The 21,011-nt window shown below is 31.2% G+C and overlaps 5 protein-coding genes across 5 annotated transcripts in view; 1 reads left to right on the forward strand and 4 right to left on the reverse strand.

Moving 5' to 3' along the window:
• LOC111687181 (ets DNA-binding protein pokkuri) overlaps nucleotides 1–16,592 on the reverse strand; it is a 29,232-nt gene extending 12,640 nt beyond the window's left edge. The window contains exons 1-2 of the mRNA XM_046945057.1: nucleotides 16,580–16,592; nucleotides 5,682–5,689 (exon numbers count right to left, since the gene is read on the reverse strand). The gene's annotated coding sequence lies outside the window, so the exon portion shown is untranslated. The remainder of the gene's footprint in view (nucleotides 1–5,681; nucleotides 5,690–16,579) is intronic.
• On the reverse strand, nucleotides 1,131–1,721 carry LOC124418492. Its single transcript, XM_046945059.1, has 2 exons — nucleotides 1,601–1,721; nucleotides 1,131–1,539 (listed from the first exon to the last, which is right to left on the reverse strand). Exons 1-2 carry the CDS (start codon nucleotides 1,707–1,709, stop codon nucleotides 1,226–1,228), a joined length of 423 nt encoding a protein of 140 aa, XP_046801015.1. The 5' UTR covers nucleotides 1,710–1,721; the 3' UTR covers nucleotides 1,131–1,225.
• Nucleotides 4,375–5,265, reverse strand: LOC111687174. The gene is made up of 3 exons (XM_046945058.1): nucleotides 5,135–5,265; nucleotides 4,906–5,056; nucleotides 4,375–4,828 (listed from the first exon to the last, which is right to left on the reverse strand). The coding sequence occupies exons 2-3, from the start codon at nucleotides 5,015–5,017 to the stop codon at nucleotides 4,518–4,520; spliced, it is 423 nt and encodes a 140-aa protein (XP_046801014.1). The 5' UTR covers nucleotides 5,018–5,056; nucleotides 5,135–5,265; the 3' UTR covers nucleotides 4,375–4,517.
• On the reverse strand, nucleotides 5,318–7,876 carry LOC111687173 (putative apoptosis-inducing factor 1, mitochondrial). The gene is made up of 6 exons (XM_023449591.2): nucleotides 7,650–7,876; nucleotides 7,499–7,536; nucleotides 7,208–7,432; nucleotides 6,241–7,134; nucleotides 5,945–6,182; nucleotides 5,318–5,879 (listed from the first exon to the last, which is right to left on the reverse strand). The coding sequence occupies exons 1-6, from the start codon at nucleotides 7,750–7,752 to the stop codon at nucleotides 5,473–5,475; spliced, it is 1,905 nt and encodes a 634-aa protein (XP_023305359.2). The 5' UTR covers nucleotides 7,753–7,876; the 3' UTR covers nucleotides 5,318–5,472.
• On the forward strand, nucleotides 11,742–18,404 carry LOC111685791 (alpha,alpha-trehalose-phosphate synthase [UDP-forming]). The gene is made up of 5 exons (XM_023448072.2): nucleotides 11,742–12,134; nucleotides 14,624–14,780; nucleotides 15,616–16,895; nucleotides 16,959–17,286; nucleotides 17,354–18,404. The coding sequence occupies exons 1-5, from the start codon at nucleotides 12,001–12,003 to the stop codon at nucleotides 17,894–17,896; spliced, it is 2,442 nt and encodes an 813-aa protein (XP_023303840.2). The 5' UTR covers nucleotides 11,742–12,000; the 3' UTR covers nucleotides 17,897–18,404.
• Nucleotides 18,405–21,011: the final 2,607 nt, after the last annotated feature.

Here is a 21,011-nt window from a genome sequence, read left to right on the forward strand (position 1 = left end):
CTATCTATCTATCTATCTATCTATCTATCTATCTATCTATCTATCTATCTATCTATCTATCTATCTATCTATCTATCTATCTATCGATCTATCCATCTATCTATCTATTAACTCTCTAGCTGACTAATTATCTAACAAGCTAACTATCTGGATAATCTGTGTTCTAGTCTTGTAGACCGGTGGTAGTGGGTTCGGTTCTCTTTGGCACTGGTAAAGGAGCGCACAACAGGCCCTATAGAGGCCTAGGTGTATTTCTTCGGATTTGATGTATATACATATGTACATCCGGTTTTCAAACTAACAACTAACTCGCTAACTATCTATCTATCCATCTACATATCTATATATCTATCCATCTACATATCTATATATCTATCCATCTACATATCTATGGAGCTTCGAATCGAAGAGAAGTATAGATTTGCAGAATGGATTTTATTCACTTTATTTCAAATTGAAGTGTTCAAGAAGTTTTATTTAGTTTGTTATGTAATATATATTACATTTTTTAAGTCGAAATTTTTATACCCTACATTACTATAGTGGGGAGGGTATTATACGTTTGTGCTGACGTTTGTAACATACAAAAATATTGGTCCAAATACCTTAAAGTATACCGATCGATTCAGAATCATTTTCTGAGTCGATTAAGACATGTCCGTCCGTATGTCCGGTTGGCTGTCCCTGTAAACTTTGTGCGCAAGGTACAGGCCGCAATTTTCAAGATAATTTGATGAAATTTGGACCAAGCATGTTTTTTGGCACAGGGACGAAGCCTATTGAAAATGGTTGAAATCGGTCCATTATTTCACCTTTTCCCAAATTTACCGAGGATCGGCCCAATTTGACCTATATAAAGCCGCATTTAGAAATTTTCGTTTTTTTATAAATAAATTGCTTAAATATTTTGGAAAAATATTCAACATAAAAGTTTCTTTATAAAAAGTAAAAATTTTAAAAAAATACTCATGGTGTAGGGTATTACATGGTCGGCCATGCCCGACTATACTTTCCTACTTGTTATTATTGGAATTGATTTGAAGCTTTGGTACTTATTAAAGAAAAAACAGCGAAAAATTAAAATGCGATTCTTTTATTTATTTTTTAATATTCTAATTTACATACTTACTACTAGCAACCCTTAAAGAGTACATATTTATAAACAAATTATACTTTAAGCAAAAATTGTTAAACGTTTTTAAAACGCATCATCATCCTTATACGATCAGAAACTATTTTGAGATAAAAATTCTTTTAAAATATTACGACACGCAGACAAAAGCGAAGATTTACTATAACTACTTTTACGATTTTGGCGAATCTGTTGTTCAATTGTATTTAAATTGATATTTTGTGTGGAATTCACTTTTGTAATGGTAACACTTGCTTTCAGTTGCTTTTCCTTCGGTTGGGGGACTTGTGTAATAAAATTATTTTTGGGTGTCAATTCGGGTTCGGTTATAGCTTGATAATGCATTAACATCATGGCAACGGCAGCGTTTATTTCATCTTCAGAATGTTGATCTTTGCTGGCGGAAACTAAAAGAAATTACTAAGTTAGTATAAGCTTATAAATTAAAAATACTATTGTTAAACTTACCAGCTTCTTCCAGCTGTTTAAGGAGTCTATTTTCCTCTACCATTACCGCCTCTGCTGTACTGACTCCATTGTCGTTATATAAATAATATTGAATATTTTTCACTTCCATACTGTGTATGTAACTCTGTGAGGTTTGACAAGTAACTAATGATTTTGCTGCAAGGACTCGAAATTTTATAGTTAATTTTAAATGTACCTGCGTTTAAAAGTGTCGTCAACTTTAATACCTACCTGCAAATGTTAATTATATTTTGCATATGTGATCATAAAATTTAATACATATATTTTAAAGGTTTTAACCAGAAACAATTAGATTTTCCAATGTATTAATCCCTGACAATTGGAATTTTGAAGGATATAATATGCAGCTGTTATGGCAAAATATTCTATGAGTTTTTTCCTACTTATAGGAAAATTTCACTTAAGTATCGAAATATTCGCGATTGATTTGTAATGATTTAACGACTTCGTGAAGGTTCTCGTAGTTTATTGGTTAGCATTATTTTCCATAATCTAATGCTAAGGATTTTTATAATTTGTAATATTAAAATCATATTTCTTTAAAGGAATTTTTGACGCCCTTGGTATTGCCCACTTTTAATAGTGATGGAATGAAAGCTGTAGTTAGATCATAGATATAAACTAAATTAGTAGTCAAAAGACTAGACTATAAACTAAACTTTAGACAAAACTATAGAGTATACAATAGACTATATTATAAACTAGTCTATAAGCCAGACTATACCATAGACTATACAATATACTTTACCATAGACTAAACAATATACTAGAATACAGACTTGACTATAGACTAGACTATAGACTAGACTATAGACTACACTATAGAATAGACTATAGACTACACTATAGACTAGACTTTAGACTACACTATAGACTAGACTATAGACTACACTATAGACTAGACTACAGACTACACAATATGCTATACTATAGACTACAGACTAAACAATATGCAATACTATAGACGAGAATATAAACTAGACAATAGACTAGACTATAGACTAGACTATAGACCAGACTATAGACCAGACTATAGACTAGACTATGGTCTTGACTATAGACTACGCTATAGACTACACTATAGACTACACTAAAGCCTAGACTATAGACTAAACTATAGACCAGACTATAGACTACACTATAGACTAGACTATAGGCTAGATTATAGACTAGACTTTAGACTAGACAATAGACTACACAATAAAGTAGACTATAGAGTACACTGTAGACTAGACTACAGACTAAACAATAGGCTATACTATAGACTAGAATATAAACTAGACAATAGACTATAGAGTACACTATAGTCTAGACTACAGACTAAACAATAGGCTGTATAGGCTATAGACTAGAATATAAACTATACAATAGACCAGACTATAGACTTGACTATAGACTACACTATAGACTAGACTATACACCAAACTATAGACTAGACTATAGACTAGACTTTGGACTAGACAATAGACTAGACAATAGACTATACAATAGACTGTACAATAGACTATACAATAGACTATACAATAGACTAGACTATAGACTAAAATATAGACTACACTATAGACTAGACTATGGACTAGACTATAGACTAGATTATAGACTAGGCTATAGACTATAATATAGACTAGACTATAGCCTAGACTATAGACTAGACTATAGAAAAGACTATAGACTAGATTATAGAAAATACTACACTAGACAATAGACTAGACTGGACTATAGAAAAGACTGTAGACTAGATTATATATAGAAGACTATAATGTAGACTAAAGACTAGACAATAGACTATAGACAAGACTATAGACTAGACTATACCTAAGACTAGACTATACCCAAGACTATATAGACTAGATAATAAACTGAACTATTGACTAGATTGTAGACTATACTATACACTAGACTGCAGATTATAGACTAGACTATAGACTAGACTAAACTATAGACTAGACTATAGACCAGACTTTAAGTAGACTATAGACCATAAACTAGACTATAGACCAGATTATACACCATAAAATAGCCTATGGGCTTGACTATATATTAGACTATAGTCTAGACTATAACATAGACTGTACGTTAGACTAGACCATACACTAGAATATACATCAGACCATAGACTAGACTATTCTATATACTTTAGGCTAGACTACTGTCTAGGGTATAAACTATACCAGACTGTAGACTAATGGCTATTAACGATCACGGCTTTAAGATATTCTACCTCAAGTGAAGTATTCGAAGTCGCAGCTAGAAGATTTGTGGGTTGAGGTTTTATAACTCCTTCGATGTTATATTAAAAATGTTTCCCTTGCTACATACTACATACATCTAAAAAAGTCTTTTATATTCAATCAAATTTGAAAATAAGAATTATAAAACAAAACTTAAAAATTCTAAATTCTAAATAAATTTTAACTAAAACACAATATGCCCGATTGAACTTTTTTAATTTAGGTCGAATTCAAAGATAATTTATCCAGTTAGAAAGAATTTTAAATTAGAACTACAACGAACATTTTAGAAATGAATTATCGCAATTAAAACATCAGGATTATTTAAAAGATGAAACGATTAAAGAAGAATACGAACCATTGAATGGCATTCGTTATAGAACAAACAATAACTATACTTTAACTGTAGGTTATTATTGGAAAGCTAAAACAAAGAAAAGCAACTAATTTCAAAACTAATTTTGTTAATTTTAACCAAATCTATAAAATAAAATATATATATTTAAAGACAATTCTTTTTTTGTGCATTTAAATCATATTCCATTTATTAATTATTCTTATCTACATACTAATTAACCCTCAAAGAGTTTTTTTTTATCAAATTTATACTTTAAGCAAAATATTATGTTTTTAACATTGTTACAGACGCCGCCGCTGCCGTGTAATCACAAACCGTTCTGAGCCAAAAATTCTTTTAAAATATTACGACATGAGGCCAATAGAGACGATTGAGTGTAATTACACTTACGATATTGACGAATCTGTTCCATGGTATCCATATGAATATTTTGATTGTTATGTTCCTTGGTCATCATAGATTTGGGTGTTTGTAGTTTTTCTTTCTGTTGACAAGTTTGTGCATCGAAATTATAAGTGTTAACTGTTTGAGGATGAACAATAGCTTGATAATGCATTAACATCATGGCGGTGGCAGCATTTAATTCATCTTCTGAGTAAATGTCTTTATTAGCTTGAACTATATATATGCAATAAAAATAGGTTTTATTAATATTTTTGCATAGTTTTTTTGTGTAGAGTGTTTGTTTGACTTACCAGCCTCGTCTATGTGTTGTAATAAATTAGTTTCCTCTAACATAACAGCTTCAGCAGTGCTAGCTCCTTCTTCATCGTCATACAAATAATATTGAATATTTTTAACTTCCATTCTGTATGTCTTGCAGTGAAGTTCCTTAAGAAACTAATTCTTGTGGTGGCAGTAGAAGAATATTTTATACTAAATTTAAAATATACCTGAATCCAAGTTGTGATTTTTGAAAATTACCTGCATTTTATAGCTTAGGTTTTGCAAAGACGATCATAAACTTTTAATATGAATTTAAATATTGTTTTAAGTAGAACTTAGCTAGAGAAATTTGCTGACATTTTAAGCTAGTAATCCCTTAAACTATTGGAATTTCGAGAAAAACTAAATGCAGCTGTTGTATCGTACAAACAGAACAAATCCTTAAGGTATGTGTTGTGTTAGTGTATTTGTTTTAAAATCAAAGGTACAATTTGATTTTCTTTTTTGTTTTTGCAAATTAGACATTTAAATAACAATAAAAATAAACATTTTTACCTAATCAAATTAGAGTTAAATTAAAATTACGTATTTTTTATCTACGAATGAATTTCAAATAGTTTAGCGACTTCGTTTAGATCATCGTATTTTTTGTTCTGATTTATTATAGTACGTGCCAGTCCTACGCGATTGAATATGTTCCACAGCAAAATACCAACGATTTTTTCATCTCTCAAATAGAAAACAACACCTCGGCCATAATTTGGTGTTGCCTCAGCATCGGCTGTTGGAATATCGTTGTTGGTAGTTGCTTTTGTTAGTTCCTTTTTCTTCTCGGTTTCTTCACTTTGGTTTTCGGCAAGATTGTCAGACCTGTCAGTAGTTTTGGAAGGTAGCGAGAAAACTCCTACGGTAGGCAGTGATGAATCTACTAAGCCAATGCCTTCATAGCCGATCTCTGGTCCCAAATCCGACCAAAACATACTTTGATGATTATATGGTTTCTCTGCAAATAAACATTGTTAACATTTTATTAATTTTTTAGCAAATTAAATAATTCCCATTTCTTACTTTTGCCAACCATATTCTCGCCAGCTAAACGGCCAGAAACCACGGAATGATCATGATGTTCAACACGTCTTCTACCTAGTAGAGGATCATAAAAGCAGGAAGCATCACCAGCTACAAATAGATTACGACGTGCTTCCAATTCAGCATTAACCACAAAGCCACCCAGATTTTTATCCACTTCTAAGCCCGAGAGACTGGCCAAATCAGTGTTGGCTTCACAACCCACGCAAACAACCACCTAATTTTATATTAGATAAATTTAGTCTCTTGAAGTATAAGATTAAATCTATACTTACCACATCCGACAGAATTGTTTCACCTGTACTTAAGTTTAGTTTTAATGAGGAATCATCCCTTGCTACACTTTTCACACTAGCATTTGGTATTACGCACACACCTTGTGATTCCATTTTCTTCATTGTCCATTTGCTTAGATAATCTGGCAATACCTTTGACATATTACCATTTTCGGGAAATACTTGATATATTTGTCCACCATTACTCTTTGAATAGTTTGCCAATGTACAGGCCAATTCGCTACCCAAGAAACCATTACCTATAATAGTTACTTTCTTTTTAGCATCCACATAACTCTTAAGACGTTCGAAATCATCTGGAGTACGATACACCATGATTTTATCCTTTACACTAGGAGGAGCACTGGCAAAGACAGGCAGCATTTTAGGACTACAACCGGTGGCAATTAAACATTCATCATAACCAATTTCATAGCCATCCGTCAAAGTGGCAGTTTTCTTAACGGGATCAATTTTCTTGACTCTAAAACCATGTGCCACAGCAATACCACCTTTTTCGCTTTCATTTAACTTGGAGGGATGTATGAAAAATTCTTCTGGCTCAAAGTATAAACTACGTTCTGCACCGGTCCATTGTTTAAATCTGTAGTCTTCTGAAAGCGGTGTTTCTTGGGCGGAATACCACAATTCCTTTGATAGAGGAGGTCGCATATAAGGTTTGCGTTTTTCGTCTGTAACCATTAATACTTTAGCTCTGGCATCATTTGATTTTATAGCACGGAATGCTGAAAAGGCAGCAGTTCCACCACCAATTAGCAAATATGGCACATGCTTTGGTAAATCTTGAGAACTAGTTGGATTTGTTTGTGGTATAGGTTGTGGCTCCTCTTTCTTAGCTTTAGGTTTTTCATCGCCTCTACTAAGATAATAAACCTTAAGCAAATAATAAAAAACCCATTTAAATATACAATAATAGGTATTTACATATAAATTATTTAATACTTACAACACCACCTATGCCTAAAGCAGCTGCTAAAGCTATTAAGAGTTTTGTTTTTCCACCATCACCACATTCACCACTACCTTTGTTTGTTGTTTGATCATAAGCTGTGGCCTTATCTCCACTACTACTTGTAGTTCCTTTTAGTTTATCCAAATTTTTGCTACTTACATTACAATTGGCAGCACGCAATACTTCACTGTTATAGGAAATCTTAGGACGACATTCTTCCTAAAATATCAAATGCAAAAGTCTACATAAAATAAAACATCTTAAGGTATAAACCATTATAATTACCTTTTTAGGTGAATTGTTGTGTACACTACGTTTTAAAACTGCAATATTAAATAAAGTATAATTCATAAATTATTTCATAAATGTAATTATGAATTAACACAACTTCACATAACCTCAATACATAATCATGTATAGGCGGACTGCTACTCACCTGTATCCTCTGGAAAAGTTGCCGGCGTTAGCCTACGATTAGCTAATAGAAATGCTCGTCGGCAAAACTGCAAATTTATTCCTCTAACACTACAAATGCTCATTTTATATAAATTGTGTTTTTGTTACAAAAAAAATTGTTAATAATAAATAAATAGCAGTCTTTTTATTATGACAATATTTTCCAAGAGTTTCTGTCTTGCATTTTACTTTGAATGTCAGATGTTTGCCAGTCACTGTGGAATGATAGCATAAATGACATAAGTTATTAACAGAGATGGGCAGTCAGAAACTAATGTACTTTTAATTAGGGTTCTATAAATCAACTTTCGACTAATCGAACAATCGACTTTTTTCGAAAAAAGTCGAAGTCGACTATTTTGTTCAAAAAAAGTCGATAACTCGACTATCGTCTGTGAAAATAGTCAAAAAGTAAAAAAAAATCGAAAAATCGGAAAAAGTCGAAAAATTCGGAAAAAGTCAAAAAAAGTTGGAAAAAGTCAAAAAAAAGTCAGAAAATTTTTGACTTTGTTCGAGTTTCCGACTATTTTAGAGCTTTTGACTTTTTTTACTAATTTCGAGTTTTCGACTTTTTCGATATTTTCTGATTGTATTCGACTTTTTTCAACTTTTATTTACAAAGTCGATTTTTCAACTTTTTTCACAGACGATAGTCGAGTTATCGGCTTTTTTGTAACAAAATATTGGACTTCGACTTTACAACTTTTTTCGACAAAAAGACTATTGTTCGATCAGTCGAAAGAACCCTACTTTTAATTAAGCTAATTTGGTGTTTTTTGGTGTAATTCAACTCTCGCGTCATTAGCAAATACTTTTGATCAATTTATTGTGTGGGGGCTACAACTTTCTTTGTAAAGGTATAGGTCGTTTGGAGGCCCCTCTCCCAAACAATGTGGTATTATCAGGCATATTGAGTGCCGCCAACAAAATAAAAAGTAAAAAAATATTATTGTTTTATAAATATTCTTAAAATTATTATTTTTAAACTTTAATAGCTGGGTTTTGAGTTGTCAATCAAATGATAATTAATAATCAGATTAGTTAATCTAAAAATAAATTGATTCTGATGTTTATTCCCTTTTGATGTTTTTGAGTACAAGATTCAACTTCGCAGTGTTGCCATACAAAATAACAGAAAACGTTACTGTTTGTAATCAAAACAATGTATGTTTTATAAAAAAAGAAGACAATAGCAAATGTAATATGAAAATTAATGAAAACTTAAATTTAAAACAAAAAAATATATACTGAAGTCACCTTAATTACTAATACTAATCAATAAATTAAACTTATTAACTGAATGCCTTTTTAGAGAATTGCAGCCGAATTTAGCGGTTTCTTATTAAGTGATCACAATTTCACTATTTGTTTAAGAAACTGCAACCCGATATATGTAGGTTTATCATAAAAAAACTGATAAGTGGATGAATTAATAGTCTTTCGCTATTTTTCCAATTTAAAGCATTTTATTATCTGATAGAAGAAAAGATTTCATCTATATCCCTCTATCATTATCTACCGATATATAAAAATAATAAAACAGTTATTTTTTTCTTATCAGTCATGTAAAGTGGTATAACTAAAAAAATCCAATCGGGATCAATGATATAAAATTAAAATTGGAATTATCCTTTTTATATATTTCTTTAAAACATTATATTTGTACAAATATTATATACATATGTACGTATGTATGTGTATATTACAACAATTTCGATTAACTATTTTTAACATTGATTATGCAATGAAAAATAAATATTTCAATATTAAATGCACACATGTTTTCTCTACATACAAATATATTACATCTCTATCTACAAAGGTGTTTTTGAATAACATTTAAAAAGCAATTAAAAAAAAAATAAATTTCCAAATGTTATTTCTACTGCGAAATTTGAAATCAATAAAAATATTTTTTTCAAGATGCACAATAAATAACGGATTAGAACTTTTATATTTTATAAATAAAAAATATTGTACAAAAAAAAAAACACTGCACTATTTGTTAGTTGTTTGAATTTTGCCCCTGGAATCTCAGTATAGAATAAGCTTTGTTGTCATTTGTAATCGGTAGATTTTCGTACTGGTGATTAAGTGATAAAGAAATGTTTATGTACTTGAGGCACGGGATGGATGTCTGCTCTTTTTTTCAATTTACATATGTATGTACTTGTTTATATGTAAAACTTTACATACATACGTATCTATCACGAAATGTCATAAAAACTGCAACGTGATAAGCGCGTGTTATTTTTAGAAATTAATTTTATAAAACTAAAAAACAATTAAATATGTGTGTGTGGTGATTTATATTGAAAATAATAACAATTCGCAATTTTGCTGATCGTTTAAACTTACAAAGACCTATACAAGATCGAATAATATTGTAAACATGTCAAACATTTCTAATTTGAAGGACATGCAGCGATAACGTATTAATAATACAATTGTTAAAAGCTTTGTAAAAGTTAGTTATATGTCTATCTATCTATCTATCTATCTATCTATCTATCTATCTATCTATCTATCTATCTATCTATCTATCTATCTATCTATCTATCTATCTATCTATCTATCTATCTATCTATCTATCTATCTATCTATCTATCTATCTATCTATCTATCTATCTATCTATCTATCTATCTATCTATCTATCTATCTATCTATCTATCTATCTATCTATCTATCTATCTATCTATAAATATATCTATAAGCGTAGTACAAAATTCAACTGTATTTACATTGAGATAGTTCTACGTTTGCGTTATATTATAAAACCATAACAGAAAAATAACCAACTGCTTTTATTTGCGGTCACGACAAGGTCACCTTTTGCAAAACACCTTAAGACTTTTCGATAACAAGAAATGTAAACAAAGCCTATCTAATGGTAGAAAATCAAATAACTAAACATTGTCCATAACACGCTAAAACAATACTGATTAAACACACTATAATATGGTTATAACGAACTAAAAGGACCGCTATTAAAAGTAGTTCTTGCATACATTACATTTAATAATAATTCAATTCTACTGTTAATTTAAAATTTATAACAAAAAAATGTAGGTTTGTTTATATGTGTGCATAATTATGTTTTTAGTTTGCGCTCTGCGTGAGAGTAACTCTATTACATTAATTTCCGATATAGAAAGCTCATCCGATAATGTTAGCGTTAATTCGTTCATCAGTGATTCATCATGTCTTTAAATTTTTATATTTATATTATTCTACATATGTTGCTCACAGATCAAATGTAATTTTGCAAGAGGTAAATTCTGAAGCATGAATGTTTTTTGTTATTATTTTTTATGTTATTTTTTCTGAAGGCATGCCGGTAAGAATGATTTATATATAGAAACAAGTATCACAGATGTTTAAGACGAAATTATAGATTTGTGTGCCTTAATTTTTTTTGGAATACATTGTTTTGATCGATAGAACATTGAACTTAAAATTCACGTTGTAAATGAAATTAAAAAAATTAATATATTAAAATGAGTTATCATTAGCAACAAACAATATTGTTGTACATGCGTGTAGAAACAAGTAGCAGTGACGAATAAGTTGATCCTTACAATTAAATTACAACTACATACATATATATGGATGTGTTTCAAGTCTATTCCTTTTATTTGATAATGAATATAATGTTTTTTTCTTTTAATTTGTTTGTAAACAACAAATGTTATTTGTTAATGTTTAAACAAATAATGTATATTTAATACAATTGATATTTTTGTGCAAGCAAAAAGTGCAGCAAAAAAAAAGAAAGGAAATTTTCAAAAAAAAAATTAATCTATTTTGTTTACATATTTGTGCAAAACAAATCATGATTTGTTTTATTACAAGAAAAAGATAAGAGTTTAGTTTCTGCAAATACCCCGCTGAGTGGTGGGGATTACTTGTGATCCTATTGTTTTTCTCATCTGTTGGAGCTTTAGTTTTTAACTGATAAGACAACAAAAACGTATACGTTAATGATCGATGCATTAAACTGCAGCCGACCGTAATGAGCGATAATAAGCTGCCGTTTTGGCACTACACTAGGTTACTTGCCCACTGCCATTTTCATTCAGAACGCTTTTGGTTGCGATCGAATACTGATCTGATCTGCATTAATATTGTAGAACTTGTAAGACGGGGTGAAAAACAACAAAAAAAACTAACGTTAAAGTTACAAAAAGGATTAAAATCTATTGACAGTTTTTTCATAACGATATCATGAAAATTTATTAAAAGTGAATCAATAGTTATATAAGTTATAAGACAAAGTGCTATTAGTGTTTTAAGAAAAAAAATATATAAAAAATCTATATTTTACAAAAAAATGGCCGATACTGAAATAATTGTTACCAATAGCTCAGAGCCAACAACAAAAGCTAGTCTTATTGTGGTTTCAAATCGTTTACCTTTTATATTGGTAAGAAACCCGATAACTGGAAAATTGGAACGTAAAGCCAGGTATGAATGAATTTAGGATTTAAACCGGTTTAAGCGGGTTATATTCCTTATATGTAATTTTACATGTATTCCTATTAGATTGTAAATGTCACTGACATTGGGTCCATTGTCATTGTGTCCTCGTAAAAAAAAATAATAATAATTTTCTTTATTTTTCACATGTACATACATTGTGTATATAAGAAATGTTAAGAAAGTATGTGAGAGACACTTTCATATAAACGGTAATGACGATTTAAAATCTCATTTGTAATTCTTATCAAAGTTGATTCTTAGTGAATTTCAATTAATTTTGAAATATTTGTATACGTAGATTTATTTCTAGTTTATAAAATTTGTATGCAAGCATCATTAATTAGTATTTATTGTTTTCCATAATCAATATTTTATATAATGAATTCTAAATTCTAAAGGTTTACAACGAATAGCATTATTAATACACGGTTGTCAGATATTACAACGTTGTCAGTACAATGTGCAAAAAAAATGTTTAACAATCGTGTGAACATACAAATTTTTTCTTTTGCAAAGTTGTCAGAGAAAGCATTACTGACAATGTTACAGGACAAAATTTGTAAGTTGACACTGTTGTTAGACATTTTCTGCACATTTTACGACCAACGTTGTAAGTGCTAACAACCGTGTTGTTGTTGCTTTAGCATTATGCTAAACAATTTCAAAATTTTAATTATCAAGAGGATTGTTTAAGAATATTTCATAGTTTTTGTATAAAAACTTTATTCCTATCGAAAGCACATTTCGATATCGAAATTCTTGTAAAGCCGCCTTCACACGAGCACACAAGTAATATTATCTGTTAAAATCAAGGTTGGCAACAGTTTCCGCTATTTTAGAGGTATTTAAGCGGCAATTTTAATATGATTATATTCGACTAGGAAGAATATATAGTACTACCTCCAAAATAAAAAAGTCAATTCCGTATGGGGCCCTATATGTGGTATTTTAGCGGTAACGACAGCTTAGCGATAACTGTTGCCAACCTTGGTCAAATTTTTGTTTAGAAGAGAACGGATGGGATGCAATATGTTATGAAATCTTCACACATTAAAGGGGGGAAATGGATGGAAAATTTAACAGTCGTATGGGTGATTAAAAAAACAAGAAAGTCGTATTAGACCAGGGATGTATTTCTATGTAAAAACATACAAAAAAGTGAAACAGTTGTTTTCATCTTATACCAAGTTCACCAGTCGTAATTCAGATCTGAGTTTGTTGCCTGGCTTTCGACAGTTTTGCGTCTCGCTCGCACTAGTGTAGTGTATTACTTCATATAACTGTTCAAAGATATTGAATTATTTAATTTGGACTCTGAATGACAATTAACCCGTTTCTACGATACATTCGTAATTCGTTTTGACAGTTCATCGCCATGTGTGAACACGGTATTATATATGTCGTGTAAACACAACGAATATAATGTTAGATATCAAATGTTTATTTATTGTAAAAGAGGAAACATACGATCAATTTTACTCACTGTTGTACACAATACTTAAGTCCCTAATTTTTAAGGACTAAATTTTATTTACAATAAATAAAAATAAACATTTCCCTCAAGTTTAGCTACGACTTTCGTTTGACCTAAACGATTGATAGCGAAGAAAAAAAATATTTGTTATTGTTTTGAAAAAAGTAAAAGTTTACAAAGTTGTTGCCGAGATATGAGCAATATGTGTAAATAAATATTCCTATTAAATTTGACATTTGCTATAAGAAGGCAATAAACTTATATGATTTATAAATAAGCTTTAAATATGAGTGAGACATTCGTGAGCTTACATAACATTTTTTTATTACTACAGTACAACTCGTTTATAATAAACTCGTATATATAATTCTTCTCGTTTTTTAAAAACTTATTTGCAAGATCCAACTTCTCTAATGAACTTGGTAAAAATGAACTAGTTGTTATAACCTTGACCTAAATTATTCTCGTTTAGTAAAGACTTATTTATAAGATCCAACTTCTCTAATGAAGTCGGTAAAACTGAACTATGTAGTTGGTTTAACCTTGACCTTTGTGAGAAGGATATATATATGTTTTTCACTTTATATCCAAGAAGTTTTCTATTTGAAGGAAACAAATTAGGTCCATAAATAACGGTGATATGAGTAAAAAAACAACCGCAAGATATGTATAGTTTCATGGTTTCATATTTAGGTCTTAGCCAAGAAATTTGGCTACTTTAGTAGGGTTAGTCCATAAATTCATTAGGCGAAGTGAAGTGGGCGTGGTGGACAGTTGAATATTAAGGACGCCACGGTATATGCGGGACTATTAGGCGTTGATCCTGTTGCTCCATCCTGATCTCAGTTGTGGCAATTGACTACAACTACACATGTTGTTCTTGTACTTATTGACGGTCTACATAGGAAAACTTTTTTAGGAAATCTTTTGATTTTGTGTATGAGACAAAGTGAAAAATATTAATTTTACATTACATTTTTACATTTTTTTTATTTTATAGTGCTGGCGGTCTAGTAACAGCTGTTTGTCCAGTCGTTATACGAGGTAATGGTTTATGGGTTGGTTGGTCGGGAATTCATTTAAGCAATCCCGACGAACCCATACCGGAATCAAATCCAACTGATCAAACTCCTACAGCTGGTCTTAAATCGGATCAGGTGAGTAAATATTGTTTTCGAACTTCGTTATATTCTGTTGTAAATTTAAAGTGAATTTCGGAAAGCAACCTTATAAACATATGGACTTAGGGCGGGTTTCTTACTACTCAGTCAAACAAGGTTTAACTTGCTGTTAGATTAAAATAAGAAGAAATTTAGGCGGACTTTAAGCAATGATTGTGCTTTTCAGTTATTTAAGATCAATTAACTTTTTGGTCAAAACATAAACAATGAACAGCTGTGTTTTGCAAAATATTACTTTTACTATTAAATATTTAGTTTTTCTTCTTCCGGATTCATTATTTTATTGTTTTTCTTAATAGTGTTTTCTCACTTACACTTAGTTAAACTAAGATAGTAAGTAAGTAACGTTACTGTTTACTAAAAAACGCAAAACATAGATTAAATTAGTTTTAAACAAAGAAGATAGATATCTGAAAACCCCGCCCTTAAAAAGTTCTTTCGGAATTAGTTACATCAAGTTCATATTAATTTATAAGATGATAGAGTATTCAAGAAACACATATATCGATGTTAATATGAGCTTCGGAAAAGGGTTTATTATGGTCGACTATAATTTGAAAGAGTGGGTAGATCTAATTATGCACCGATCCTCTACCCAGATGACATTTACCTATATGGGGTTACAGGAAATCGCAAATCGATATAGTGCATTTTTGATACCAAAAAAGCTTTATCCAAATAAATACATATATGTATATTGAGACGATCTTCATATAATATAATGAAGACGCAGAATTTATATATGATTTTGAGGGTCTACAAGCGTTATATTACTTTTAATGATTTCTTTTTATTTTCACATCCCTTATAGGTTGTTTCGGTAAATATAAATCCGAAAATATTTGACAGTTATTACAATGGCTGCTGCAACAAGATCTTTTGGCCGCTCTTTCACTCTATGCCGGGAAGAGCAACATTCGGTGCTGATCATTGGAATGATTATATAACTGTTAATAAACATTTTGCAGCTCGTACGATAGAAGCATTACAGAAATGTTTAAATAATAATAATGGATGTGAAAAGAATCCACCCATTGTTTGGATACATGATTATCACTTGATGTTGGCAGCCAATTGGGTAAGAGAACGTGCCGAAGAATTAAATTTGCCCTGCCGTTTGGCATTCTTTCTACACATACCCTTTCCACCATGGGATATCTTCCGTTTATTCCCTTGGTCCGATGAAATTTTACAGGGTATGTTGGGCTGTGATTTGGTGGGTTTTCATATACAAGATTATTGTTTGAATTTTGTGGATTGTTGTCAGCGTAATTTGGGTTGTCGTGTCGATCGTAATAATTTACTGGTGGAACATGGCGGTCGTACGGTTAGAATAAGACCTTTGCCTATTGGTATTCCTTATGAGCGTTTTGTGAATTTGGCTCATAAGGCCCCGAGTGTTTTAAAGTCTACTGGTGATCAAAAAACAATATTGGGTGTAGATCGTTTAGATTATACTAAAGGTTTAGTGCATAGACTTATGGCTTTTGAAGTACTTTTGGAGAAATATCCTCAACACAAGGAAAAGGTGTCTTTATTACAAATTTCCGTACCTTCTCGTACAGATGTTAAAGAGTACAGAGAATTAAAGGAAGAAGTAGATCAATTGGTGGGACGTATTAATGGACGTTTTACAACTGCTAATTGGGCTCCCATAAGATATATTTACGATTATGTGGGTCAAGATGAATTGGCTGCTTTATATCGTGATGCTGCTGTTTGCTTAGTAACACCTCTGAGAGATGGCATGAATTTAGTGGCTAAAGAATTTGTAGCTTGTCAAATAAATGCTGTACCTGGAGTTTTAATCATTTCACCTTTTGCCGGTGCGGGTGAAATGATGCACGAAGCTTTATTAAGTAATCCTTATGAAGTACATGAAGCTGCAGAAGTTATACACAGAGCTTTAACAATGCCAGAAGACGAACGTGTATTGCGTATGAGTCGTCTGAGACGACGTGAAGCCGAATGTGATGTTAACAATTGGATGCGTTGCTTTTTAAAGGCCATGGGTACCTTAGAAATGGATGATGTGGGTACAACTACAATGCAGCCGGTTACTGTAGATGATTTCGATGATTATTTGTTGAAGTAAGTATTTAAAAGCTAAAAGCTTATGAACTTCTAGTAAGTTTATGCTATTTCTTGTTTTAGATATATTGGCTACAATCACAAATTGGCTTTACTATTGGATTATGATGGTACTTTAGCACCCATAGCTCCACATCCAGATCTGGCTACTTTATCGCCAGAGATTAAAAATGTTCTCTTTAAACTATCCAATCATTCGGATGTTTATGTGGCCATTATATCTGGTCGTAATGTTGATAATGTTAAGAAAATGGTGGGCATAGAGGGTATAACATATGCTGGCAATCATGGTTTGGAAATTTTACATCCCGATGGTAGTAAATTTGTTCACCCAATGCCTATTGAATTTGAGGATAAAGTTAGTCTGCTATTGAAGGGACTACAAGATACGGTAGGTTTCTTGGAAAAATGAGATAAACTAAAACGGTTTAATAAGGGATTTCATTAACTTTTATTAGGTTTGTCGTGATGGTGCTTGGGTTGAGAATAAAGGTGCTCTGCTTACATTCCATTATCGTGAAACTCCTAATAATCTTAGAGCCGCCATGATTGATAAGGCCAGAAGTCTTATGGTTAAATATGGTTTTAAGCCAACCGAAGCTCATTGTGCTCTAGAGGCACGACCCCCTGTGCAGTGGAATAAAGGTCGTGCTTCTATTTATATACTTCGTACATCTTTTGGTGTGGACTGGAGTGAGCGCATAAAAATCATCTATGTTGGCGACGATCTAACAGACGAAGATGCTATGGTTGCCCTAAAAGGTATGGCACGAACTTTCCGTGTCACTTCTTCCGATATTGTTAAAACAGCAGCTGATCATCGTTTACCCTCAACGGATTCTGTTTATACTATGCTTAAATGGGTTGAACGTCATTTTATGGGCCGTAAGGCGAGAGCAAATTCATTAACATATCGCAATCCTCGCGGTGATGGTGTACGTTCACAAATGTCACTGGAAATGTCATCGAAATCAAATACCCTAGATGTGGAACATGTTTAAAGTGAATAAAAATCTACATTTACATATAAAATATTTTGTACCTTAATCTACTCATCATATATAATATACCGATAGTAGTGAACACATAAAATAATTTTCTGTAATTCACAATAGATATGGTATCGTCGATCAACGATTGTGAATTGAGCAAATGTGTTTGAGTAAATAAAATTTCTATATGTATGTACTACTTTATTTGCAATATGATAAATATAGTTGTAAGATATAAATTTTATACAAATTTCTTTTTTTTTTTATTTTGTAAAATTAGTGCTTAAAGCTCATATGTATGTTGTAAGCAATATTTTTTGTCACTGCAATTATAATTTGTACAAATTGACAATTCCTAGGCACATAATTTTTTTAATATAAAACATTTGACATCTATTGTAGAAGAGAACTAAGTTTTGTTTTGTAGGGTGTCAAGAAAAAATTTTAATAAAATTAATTAATATACATAAAAATACGTAAATAAAATGAAAAACACTCTGCATGTGTAATTGTTTAATAGATGTGTAAAAAAATTATTCAAATTATATTCAAGATATGATGATTTTATAGACTGTTTCAGGAGAATATCATTAAATAAACTTTTATTATTAAAAAAGTAAGGTTAAGAAGTACAGAATATATCAGGTTTAGTTTATAAAAATAATAACGAATTATTAAAATCGGTAATTCCATTGAAAAACTTGTTATAGTTGTCAGCAAGTAGTATTAATATCAGATAATTATAAAGCAGTAACAGCTTTATTATATTAGATAGATGATTATATTAGATAGCTTATCAGAGGTATAGATAAAAGAACGCGCAACAGGCCTCTTTTCTAGACCTAGTTGTATTTCCTTGAATTTATAACAGAATTACAAACCTGCGATTGCGTTTTCTGGTTCCAAGAGAAAATTTAACTTAAATCGATTTTATAGACATTTCGCAATTATTTCCTTTTGTATTTCTTATTTAATTTTGCCTTGGCATTCACAGAAAAATATTAAACACATAATTTTGGTTTATAAGATGTAAGTATTACATGGCAACTCTAAATGTAAGAGAGAACATGTGTAAACAAATTAAAGGAAATTTTAATTTGGGGCCAATTTTTTCTTTGATTCAAGTTGTCAAAACTAAATATAAAACAAGTAAAAGTGCTATAATCGACTGTTCCGATTAGGGTACTATAGTTAAAACAAAATGTTGACTTTTCGACTTTTTGCATTTTATGAAAAGTAGATTTTTCGGCTTTTTTCATTTAATTAAAAGTTGACTTTTATACTTTTCGACTTTTTCCGACTTTTTGATTTTTTCGACTTTTTGCCTATTTTCGACTTCTTTCGACTTTTTTCCTACTATTTTTTGACTTTTTTCCTACTATTTTTTGACTTTTTTCGAGTTTTTCCGACTTTCTGACTTTTTTCCACTTTTTTAATATTTGCGACTATTTTTGACTTGTTTCTACAATTTTCGAGTTTTCGATTTTTCGACTTTTCCATTTTTTCGACTTTTTGACTATTTTCGACTTTTTTCCGACTATTTGTTGACATTTTCGAGTTTTTCCGACTATTTTAGAGATTTTTGATTTTTTTCGACTTTTTTTCCACTTTTTTAAAATTTTCGACTATTTTTGATTGTTTAAACAATTTTCAAGTTTTCGACTTTTTCCAAAATTTTTTTTCGACTTTTTTCAACTTTTTGACTTTCTTTGACTTATCGACTTTTTTCACAGACGATAGTCGAGTTATTGACTTTTTTGGAACAAAATAGTTGACTTTGACTTTTTCGTCTAAAAGTCGATTGTTCGATTATTCGAAAGTCGATTTATAGAACCCTAGTTCCGATTCTTACATAACCATTACCATAATCCATTTTTTGGAATTTAAATGTCGCTGCATATAACGAGCATAGTGCCAGGGTAACAATCCAAGAAGTCTTGTCCATGAAATACCGATACGACCTATACCTTTGTATAGGCATCCAGGTCGCTCAGACGTAATGAATGGTACTCCATTATTCGAAAGTCGATTTATAGAACCCTAGTTCCGATTCTTACATAACCTTTACCATAATCCTTTTTTTTGGAATTTAAATGTCGCTGCATATAACGAGCATAGTGCCAGGGTAACAATCCAAGAAGTCTTGTCCATGAAATACCGATATGACCTATACCTTTGTATAGACATCCAGGTCGCTCAGACACATTAAACCAATCCGTGAGTGAAACGCAAAACTCTCGAAGGCGAAAGAAGGACGGCCTGATTACCCTTAAACGTTAATGGCAATAACGCACGTAGGACTTTATTCACCCAGAGCTGAATTACAAAATCCATAGATTTGTTGTTGTACGCATGAGAAGAATAAAACAAGTATCCGAGTGCGAGAGAGATAAATGACATTCTTTCTTTTTCTCTCTCACGCAAAATCAAAAGTTTGCCGAGAAAAAAGTTTCCTAGTGTGGACCGGCACATACTAAAGAAATGCGGTAGTGAAACGTAAAACTCTCGAAAGTAGAGCAAAAAGGACGTTGTGATTACCCTAAGCGAAATAAAACACAGAAAACAACGAAATACACAACGTAATGAAACCAACACACATCCCAACATACAAAACAGAATACACAGCGCAATGAAACCAAATACATCCACACATACTTCTGTTTTCCAATATGTGGCTTATAGGCATGAAAAAAATTGATTTTAAATAACGATATTAAGTTGTAATTTAGGTCTGAATTGGGGGAACAACTTTCGCGTCATCGCCATTATTTCTTAAGGACGATCAGGCTTGTGTTTGTTGCCAAGTTTTCGACAGGATTGCGTCTCACTCGCACCAATTGAGTGTATTACTCCGTACTCCGTATAACTGTTTCCAAGTTATGCGTTGTTTGTATCAATTGCGTGCTTTATATTAAACAAAACCTTCATCTTTATATCTAACTAAATAAAATGCTCGAAAGCATGTTCGAATAGTAATATCATAAAACGATTTGTTTAAATGCAATTTTCAACGTTAGCAACTCTATCACATAAATTTAATCACTGCATACTTTTAGGATTTGATTTAATTTTAATTATATAGGTGTTTTATTTCCTAAGCAATTTAATAAAAAAAAAACAATTA

This window comes from Lucilia cuprina, chromosome 2, assembly GCF_022045245.1.
Source record: "Lucilia cuprina isolate Lc7/37 chromosome 2, ASM2204524v1, whole genome shotgun sequence".
In the NCBI taxonomy this organism is placed as follows: Eukaryota; Metazoa; Arthropoda; class Insecta; order Diptera; family Calliphoridae; genus Lucilia; species Lucilia cuprina.

Coding starts and splice junctions, on each gene's coding strand:
- LOC111685791 (XM_023448072.2), top strand. CDS start 12,001: ATGGCCGATACTGAAATAATTGTTACCAATAGCTCAGAGCCAACAACA. Junction 14,781..15,615: donor CTGGTCTTAAATCGGATCAG/GTGAGTAAATAT, acceptor CATCCCTTATAG/GTTGTTTCGGTAAATATAAA. Junction 16,896..16,958: donor TTCGATGATTATTTGTTGAA/GTAAGTATTTAA, acceptor TTCTTGTTTTAG/ATATATTGGCTACAATCACA.
- LOC124418492 (XM_046945059.1), bottom strand. CDS start 1,709: ATGGAAGTGAAAAATATTCAATATTATTTATATAACGACAATGGAGTC. Junction 1,540..1,600: donor TAAACAGCTGGAAGAAGCTG/GTAAGTTTAACA, acceptor AATTTCTTTTAG/TTTCCGCCAGCAAAGATCAA.
- LOC111687174 (XM_046945058.1), bottom strand. CDS start 5,017: ATGGAAGTTAAAAATATTCAATATTATTTGTATGACGATGAAGAAGGA. Junction 4,829..4,905: donor ACAACACATAGACGAGGCTG/GTAAGTCAAACA, acceptor GCATATATATAG/TTCAAGCTAATAAAGACATT.
- LOC111687173 (XM_023449591.2), bottom strand. CDS start 7,752: ATGAGCATTTGTAGTGTTAGAGGAATAAATTTGCAGTTTTGCCGACGA. Junction 7,433..7,498: donor ACAACAATTCACCTAAAAAG/GTAATTATAATG, acceptor TTGATATTTTAG/GAAGAATGTCGTCCTAAGAT. Junction 7,135..7,207: donor CTTTAGGCATAGGTGGTGTT/GTAAGTATTAAA, acceptor TATTTGCTTAAG/GTTTATTATCTTAGTAGAGG.